The sequence below is a fragment of the Solanum stenotomum genome, unplaced genomic scaffold (genome assembly GCF_019186545.1).
Source record: "Solanum stenotomum isolate F172 unplaced genomic scaffold, ASM1918654v1 scaffold6423, whole genome shotgun sequence".
NCBI classification, from domain to species: Eukaryota; Viridiplantae; Streptophyta; class Magnoliopsida; order Solanales; family Solanaceae; genus Solanum; species Solanum stenotomum.
This window is the reverse complement of record NW_026036191.1, coordinates 1-9,083: the sequence shown is the minus strand read 5'-3', so window position 1 is coordinate 9,083 and position 9,083 is coordinate 1. Positions and strand designations below refer to the sequence as shown.

Below are 9,083 nucleotides of genomic sequence, written 5' to 3'. Positions count from 1 at the left end.
TGCATTCAAAAAGCAAATGGAAAAGGAACACAAGCCTGTATTTCATGGAATAAAAGTTGCCCAAAGCGTACGCCGATTTGTAAGTGCATTTTGAAAGTAAAAGAGGCATGTATCACTAGTGAGATTGGAAGTTGTAAGATGAATTTAAACTTGGAAAAAAAATTACCAAAACAAGAAAGATTACTTGACATTTAATGTCTTAAACTAAAGCCTAGATTTAGTTCTGAATACCAAAGAGAAAGCAAACATCCACAATGGAACCACAAGTTACTGCAAACAGAGCATGCAATATGAAGAATCAGCAACATCCATCTCCATAATCATTATTGAACAGTAATTGAAAGCTATAACGAAGCGTTAGGAAGACAAAAGATATGTCCCAAAAAGTTCCAAAACATCCAACTGAGCGTTTTTCATTAGTCGAGTAACAATTAAAACAAACGCAAGTGCGAGATGACACTTTTAGACGGAAACATGATGAGGATGGCAAGTTCTCTGTAGGCAGAATTTATAGAAAAGAGGTATCCTGGATGCCTGAGAACAAAATAGGTCCTTGGAAGAATGTATGGGAAAGTATGGCTCCTACTAAAGTCAAGTGCTTTGCTTGGTTAGTAATCACGAAAGCTTGCCTCACTCATGAGATCCTGCAGAAAAACGGATTGCCAATTGTGTCCAGATGCATGTTATGTAGTGAGGCTAGAGAGACAAATAATCATCTGTCTCTCCATTGTAAAGTCACATCTCAGCTTTGGACTATGTTCCTCAGTTTAACAGAGACAAAATGGTCAATGCCAGAGCACACAGCAAACTTGTTAAGTTGCTGGATTAGGAGAGGGGGAAGCAAGACACAGAAGAAGTGGTGGAGAATATTCCCACACTGCATCTGGTGGACTATCTGGAGGGAGAGGAATGGAAGAAACTTTGAAGATAGATTCAATAGCATTCAGAAAATCAAAGGGAGCTGCATTGCAACTTTCTACTTTTGGTGTAAAGAACATTGTATAGAAAATGCTGAACAATTAGTAGATCTCTTAGGATTACTGTAATTAGTCTCTTGTTTTAGCTTGTTACTACCTTTTTGGAGGTCTCCAGCATACCTTAATGCTGAGGAATACAACATTACCAGTTTCAAAAAAAAAAATCAAAAACACACTAGGTCAACACACAACACAGTTCAAATATAACCTTTTGTTGTAATAGAACACAAACCAAGGAACCATACAGAGCATTTCAAACTCCACTATCTCAATTTCATGAAGTTACTTAAAATCCTTTGAACAGTAACCAAAATATCCCAAACTGCTGATCATGCCGACTCTTCAAGATTGAAAATTGCAAGTTTTCTTTAATTCTAATTATCAACGCAAGAATGATAGTAAGTGTAGCAACCAGTAATCCACTTCCACCAGCCTAGCATGTCATCTCAGTTTCAAAATTTTTAACTCTCTAAGATTAGTACTTAAAAATCTCACTTCTTCAGACTTAAAACAAAATGAACTGGAAATAACATGCATTAAATTTATAACAGAAAGCGGTCTCAATTTCATGGAATTCTACTGTCCTCTTAGCAATAAGCAGAATGTCCCAATCATCGGATCATGCTTACTTACACACTCCAGAGGTGAAAAATGGGAGTTCTTATTATACAAGAATAATAGTGTTTGTAGCAGCCGCTGTTCCATTTATTCCGGCCTAGCAAGCAGTCTAAATTAGAAAACAAGTTTTGAGGGACAACTCCTAATATTTGTACTTGATCACATTTTTGGATAAAAATAAAATGAACCAGAAAAAACCATTTGATATATAGCATAAAGAGTGAAGATATAAATCTGCAGGTTCTAATAGCTCCATTTGTTCTGACAAAGCATAGTCCAGATAAGTAGTGTTTTACATGTAGAGCTTTGGCTTAAAGAACATTATAAGCTCAGAAGTAACATAACACCTTATAGTTTTAAGTATTTTACTTGCAAAACGTGAATAATTTAGGAGAACTTTTAGGTATTAATTCTTTTTGTATTGCATAGATTATATTTCTTAGAAAACCAGATCATTTTGAACATCTAATTCTAAAAGTACATAACATTCAACTGCTACCACAATATCAACCATAAAAAAATAATAATTAGAAACTGCCATATATAGCCAGAATGAAAGTAGGAAGGTCTTACAAAATGCATACACACAATACTTGTTCTCAGGTTGGATGTTTATCAAAACCCCAGCAGCCCAAGAAAAGTTGGAAAAATATTGAACCTGAATCAAAAGCAAGACCTCAAAACTCCATCATCTCTGTCACAATCAGCTCAAAGGTAATGACTATCCGTTTGGGCTGGTTGCAAACAAAAGATGAACGCCAAACTTCTTTCCTAAACCTTCCTTTGATGAATGATGCTCTTTGATAGAAACCATCATTTTCTCACCGCCTTTGATTGGGCGTTTGAAATGTCGTCTTGGCATATAGCTCACCCATGAATAACTCTCATACCATACTAAAATATCTACACCAAAAAGAGGATATTCAATCTTATTTGTCTGATCAGTGATGATAGCAATGGGGATTCCAACACAATGTTCTCCTTGAGTTTCACAAATAGCCCAAACAATCATTCCAAGGAATTCTTGTTCCATGTATCGTGGAACAATCAAAGATATTGAAGATCCCACAACCCGATAGCTTAACCAGCTAGGAATCTCATCATAGTGAAGAAAAACATTTACACCATTGGGTGCAGAATTTGCCTAACATGGATCAGAGAAAAGGTGTTACATACAGAAATATATAAGGGAACAACAGAGTTTGATTTATACAAGTGACAGAGAAACCAACCTTGAAAAAGCCTTCAGATAGAGGATTTTTTCTGAGCATACAACCTATTGCATTCATATACTTTAAGTATTTAAGATTCTCAAGGCCCCGAATCTCAACCAATTCACTGCAATCACAGAAATCCAACAGTTGCAATCTGTTTGCACTTGACAAATCTGGAAGCATTTCTAGTGACCTGCAATTCCTTGTGGATAGTGCTTCTAGGTTACAAGGAAGATTTGGGAGCATAAGGAGATTCGGGCATCCATAGAGGCTAAGGGTTTTTAGCTTGGATAGGTGACTAAGAGTGAGGGGTAGGCTGTGAAAGTTATTTCCACTTAAATCTAAGACTTCCAGTGAGAATAATTGGCCAAGACGATTGGGAATATCTCTTTGGCACAGATTGAAGAAAGGAACTTTTAGAACTTCTAAGGATGGTAAATTTATAATAGAAGATGGAAGAATATCATGATCTTTTGATGCTAAAAAGGATGAAATGATGGAAAGACGAGATTTAGGTTGTAAAATTTTGCAGCCATTTCCTACTTCCAAGAGTTGAAGATTCTTCAGAAGTCCACAAGACACTGGTAGTTGTTTAATAGATGTTCCCATTGCATAAAGTGCCGTCAAATGCCTAAGATTCCCCATGTCAGCAGGCAATTGTTGTAGATTTGTACAATCATTCAGATATAGCTTCTCGAGCGATTTCAGCTTGCAGATGCTATCAGGTAGTCCCTGGAGTTTCTTACACCCAGTGAAATCTAAATACCCGAGAACCTCCAAATATCCAATTGATGAATGCACCTCAGTCAAACTCGAACAACCTCTAAAAACTAGTTTCTCAAGCATTGGTGAACCAGTGAAGTCTGAAGTTCTCACTAGGCTCTCACAATAGCTCAGATCCAAAATCTTCAAACACCTTAAGTGCTGGAAAAATGAAGCAATGTATTAACTCTAGAATAGCAGATTTAATTGTTCAAATTGGAGTAAAGTTGTAGAACATCAGACCTTTGTACTAGGGGACTCTTTGAAGCTGCTGTGTTTCACATCCAAAATAACAAGTTTGTCCAGATGCAAATCCGATGGCAAGTGTTCCAAATGGCAATCATTCCAGCTTAACACTCTAAGCTCCTTAAATATGTCCTTGAAGCTTCCTTGAAGAGTAAGATGATCAATCTGGAGGAGTCTCAGGTTCTTCATTTCTGAAAATACTTTTGTACTCACACACATGTCCTTAAATACTGGTTCTACTAGCTTCAATGCCTCAACTTTTTCCCCTCCCTGGATTCATGATGAGAAATGATCAGTTCCATCAAGACATACAGGATGTGTTCGAAATTTATTGATCAAGATTTAGAATAGAGAGCTCAGGTGAATAAAATCAGTAGTGTAGGGGGGTCAAACTATTAATTAATCAAAGAAAAGTGAAGCACCTCATTAGCTAATGGCTCAATTCAATGCTTAATATTGCATTGGGTATGGTTTTGTGTTTCTCATGCCAATTGATATAATTCCTTGAGGAAGAGACTAAAAAAGAAGCAAAAACTACTCTACATGGATTGGGACCCGCATCTGGTAGTGCTTAAGAATTTTTTTCTAAAACAAATTTTGAGGAGACCTGTTTTCTTATCTTGGGAAAGTATAGGTCAGGCTTCAAAGTAGAATGAACCATTACCTTGCGTCTAGTAATCAAATCAAGAATATCATCGGGATCCCACAATCTGCTACGTTCACCTGGATCTTTGGATTCTGTACGAACAATTTCTCTTCCCATATCTCTAATCAGATTATGCAAGCTCAGTTGATTGGATTCATTTATTGTTACTAAACTCTTCTCGATCAAGACATTAATTCCAATTTCAGGGAAGAAACCGCAACTGCTGAGGACTTTAGAAGCATCTTCCTTGTCCCATCCTTCCAAGAAACATGCGATATCAAGGAGTGTTTCCTTAGTTGTATGATCAGGGAGACCATCAAAGCTTATTCTCAGTTTCTCTATTATCGAATTGTGAGGGATTTGCTTCAATTTCTCAATGAAACTTTTCCACTCTACCATGCCCCTTTTATATAAATCGGATCCCCAAACTTCAAGTGCTAATGGAAGCCCTTGTGCATATGTTACCACACTTTCAGAGACCTCCACAAAGTCTTCTGGAGGGAAGGGTTTCTTGAAAGCAATGCCAACAGAAAAGCTGTAGACTTTCACTTTCGGTCATACACTTGACCTCATATTTTACATCACCTGTGGAACATTTCAGCAAGTGTTCGTCCCTCGTGGTAATGATAATTCTACTGCCAGGACCAAACCAATGCTTCCCTCCCACTAATGAGTATATTTGTCCGTCATCAACATCATCAAGGATTATGAGAACTCTTTTTGATTGAAGCCTTTGTTTAATCAATTCAATTCCATGGTCGACACTGCTGACGTCAATTCTTTTCCTGAGAGTATCCTTGAGAAGCTTTTCTTGCAAAGCAACCAAACCGCTATCCCCCCTTGAAACTTGCGATCCAACATGAAGAAAGGAGCTACGATCAAAATTTGGAGAAATTTGGTTGAAGATGGCTTTTGCTAAGGTAGTTTTACCAACCCCTCCCATGCCCCAGATTCCAACATTCATGACATCACTTGACACCGTCCATGACAACTTATTTATTAGTTCACTAACACGAGAATTAATTCCTACTGGATGCCTTGCAATGTCCATATATTTTTTGTTTAATTTACCCTCTACCTCCTGGATAATCATCTCAATGAACTTGACTTCACTACTGCACAAAAGGAAAAATGGTAGTAGTAAATAAATAGTAGTAGTATTTTTGTAAGGGAGAAAAGGTATTCTGTAAGAAATTAAACAAGATCAAGTCATGAAGTAATAAAATTTTGAAAGGAAAATAATTTTATTCTCTTGCTTTTCAAAAAGGACATCAAAATTAGTAACTAAAAGATGGATGGGAATAATCTAGAAAAACGTCAAGAAGTACTAAACCAATACACAGATGGCCTTTCCATACAACTTCACCTTAGTTAATACCTACCTCACCAGCACATGTATTAATTATTTATGCCTATTAGGCATGTGAGAAGAAATCATATTTGGGGTCTGTAATGCATTTCCTGCATCCTTGGTCAACAGATTTACTGCTATCACTTACTACCCAACACTGCTGAGCAACCATCTATATATCGATAAATAATGGTAATAAAACATTGACTAGAGGTTGAATAGTACTGTCATGTAAAAATAATGAAAAAATAAAATAAAATTGATTGCAGAAACGAGCTAATTATTTGCAGCAATTAATTAATGAGATCTATAGCTAATTATAAACTTGCAACTGCAGTAAGTGCAGCTCTCCATAAATTTGAATTGGATTCATGTTTGGCAAGGGAATCTCCAATTTTCCCAGTTTGACGGCGTACTTCAGAAGGATCAACATCATAAAAAATAGGAATAATGAGCTGTCCAAGTTTTTCTTTACATTCAAGAATTTTGACCAGCTCATTAAGACACCATTTAGATGATGCATATTTTTTGGAGAAAACAACAAGAGAAATTTTTGACTCTTCAATTGCTTCAAGTAAACTCCCTTAAATGGCCTCGCCTCTTGGAAGTTCATCATCATCTCTAAACACATTAATTCCAACATCACATAATGCTTTATAGAGATGATCTAAAAAAGTTCTGCGTACATCTTTTCCCCTAAAATTCAAGAAAACATCATAACATGGTGAATACAAATTTGCCATGGGTGAAGGGTCTCATATACAGGGGAAGTATACTCTTGTATAAATCCTTGAGGGTGGGTAGAAACCATAAAGATCAAATGACTGCTTATATAGTATAGGATAGATAAATATGCTTTCTTTCTTCCTTGGAAAATATGGTACACATTTGTATTATAAGAATTTGCAAAAGATTAATTAAAGAGGAAGAAGAACTTGCAAGGCAATTAATTAGGGCCGGCTCTTGCCTATAAAATTTTTATAAATAAAATATTATGTTTCTCAACCCCATTCAAATAGAAGAAATTTAGAAAATATTGTTTTGGATTTTTACATTTTCTTCGTTAACACTCACATTATTTATCCTTTGTAACTCTTTTTGCACTCTATTTCTTCAAATCTTTGATAGTTAGAGTAATACACTCTCAAAAATATGAATCAATAGTCGAAAAGTGTTGAACAAAGTGCATTATAAATTCTTTTTTTAATTTATTTGTTAATTTTCATATTAAAGTAGGTATACCAAGTTATCAACTTTTTGAATCAAATTCTATGATTCTAACTCTTATCTTTAAAGTTTATCAACTTATTACTTATAAAATTGTGTTAATAATTCATATAATAATTATCTCAATAAAATGATGTTTTTCAATGTTGAATTGATAAAATCTTACTTAAAACTAATAATTAAAAAAAAAAGTGTTTGAAAAATCATTTATATAAAAGATTTATATAGATTTTAGGCCTCTAATAAAAATTTCGCTTTAGGCCACAAATTATGTTGAGCCGCCCTCGGTCAATTTCCTCATAGACTTATTTGAAGAAAAGGTTGACATGGTCAAAAGTGCTTTCATGTAATTTCACTGACATTCCATTTCTTTTGAGTTAATACCTGAATCAATTACATAGCAATTTTGTATGATCAAAGCCATCTGGTTTTCATCAAATTGATGTCTTTGTAAATATGATGCTTAATTTATTTTATCACAAAATGCTAGCAGGTCTTGTTTATTTTTTTCTATTTTGGTAGGGATTTTTCATTTTTCTTTGGGTTTTTCATCCGGTGTAAGGAGTCTTCATTGGAGCTCCAGCTAAATTCAGATCGTGCACTACAGTGCCCATTTTGGGATAGTGCTCCCAATAGAATTTTCTCCATACTCAGAGCTCAAATCTGAGACGTTTGATTAAGGCCGATAATAAGCACCCAATTTTCTTGCCAACAACTCATTATAACCCATGAACCGAACCTCTCTAAACCACAGCACAACCATCGAGATGAATCCTTTTCCCAAATAATTACGAGAAAATCTGAACTAATACCTGCTAAATCAGGAGTGAAGCCAGAACCAACCACCGAACACTCATAATGCACAAAAACCTCACTGATCTTAGTAAAATTTTGTCCTCTTAACATAATTCTCCACGAGCTTTAAGTCACAAAAACTGATCTTTAGACAACACATACTCATCAAGGTAGGTCCCAACTAATCTTATCCAAAGAAGGAGAAGACCAAGTAGCCACCCAAATCTGAATCGATAATGATAAAAAAATTTACAAAATTATTAAAAATTTGTTAACCCAATAACCTAATAGCAATAAATCAATATCAATTTTTTTCGGTTCAATTTTTGCATACCCTTATTTATATAAGATAAATATGTTTTGTTTCTTTAGAAAATATAACAACTTGTAAGAGAACTATCAACTATACTCCTTCATCTTAAATTAAGAGGTTCGAGTTTGAATTCCTTGGCTAGAAATCGCATTTGATAATTCAATATGAACTTTACGAAGTGAATTCAAATGAGTATGGGAACCAGATGAGAAAAAAAAACTTGTAAGAGAACTAGCAAAAGGTTAAATAAAAGTAAAAAACGAACTTGCAAGGCAATTTCCGGTTTCTCACTTTAAGCTTTCATTGAGTGAAATGTCAACTCATTAATTTACTCTTTCTACTTTTTTGTTTACTTTCGGTCACATTCCATAATTAACGTGAAAACCCTTTTATCAGTCCTCTGCCAAAGCAAACTCTCCGTTGAATATATAAGTACTTTTTTTATTATTTATTTATTTAAACAAATGTATGATATATAAGCACTTCATTTTAAATTAAAATATTAAAAAATAAGAATAATTTAAGAGACTTTCCTTTAGGTTTAGTTCATTCACACTAATCTTTTTTTCTGATTTACGAAATTGTGCTTACCTCCCTTAATTTAATTTTATTGTAACAAATTTTCATATCTATTTATTACTTACTAATATAAAAAACTATGACGTGACAAATTTACCCCTACTAATGCTAAACTCTATGATTAGTCAAATAGTGCTGATCTTTTAATTACTTTAAAGTTAATTGTATGAATGCTTTTATTTAAGAAATTTCTTAAAGAATAAAATAAAAACATAAATCTAGGCGAGCTATTTTTCTAATTCCAAGTTCTTTCAATAAGAGATCATTTCTATAATAAAATAAGATATGATGCCTCTATATGCTTTGTTTAAGGTTTTAATGGAAGTATTATAATAGATTAAGTGATTGAGATATC

At 34.3% G+C, this 9,083-nt stretch overlaps 1 protein-coding gene across 1 annotated transcript; it reads right to left on the bottom strand.

Moving 5' to 3' along the window:
• Positions 1 to 2,134: 2,134 nt before the first annotated feature.
• LOC125852877 (TMV resistance protein N-like) lies at positions 2,135 to 7,947 on the bottom strand. The gene is made up of 8 exons (XM_049532556.1): positions 7,854 to 7,947; positions 6,140 to 6,382; positions 5,971 to 5,986; positions 4,992 to 5,578; positions 4,482 to 4,912; positions 3,815 to 4,087; positions 2,828 to 3,733; positions 2,135 to 2,739 (listed from the first exon to the last, which is right to left on the bottom strand). The coding sequence occupies exons 1-8, from the start codon at positions 7,945 to 7,947 to the stop codon at positions 2,317 to 2,319; spliced, it is 2,973 nt and encodes a 990-aa protein (XP_049388513.1). The 3' UTR covers positions 2,135 to 2,316.
• Positions 7,948 to 9,083: the final 1,136 nt, after the last annotated feature.

What these genes read in the sequence shown, in the direction of transcription:
- LOC125852877 (XM_049532556.1), bottom strand. Translation starts at nt 7,947, where the DNA reads ATGTTAAGAGGACAAAATTTTACTAAGATCAGTGAGGTTTTTGTGCAT. An exon ending in TGAAAGTCTACAGCTTTTCT is followed by an intron (nt 4,913 to 4,991) that starts GTTGGCATTGCT and finishes CATATGCACAAG; the next exon opens with GGCTTCCATTAGCACTTGAA. An exon ending in TATCTGAAGGCTTTTTCAAG is followed by an intron (nt 2,740 to 2,827) that starts GTTGGTTTCTCT and finishes GATCCATGTTAG; the next exon opens with GCAAATTCTGCACCCAATGG.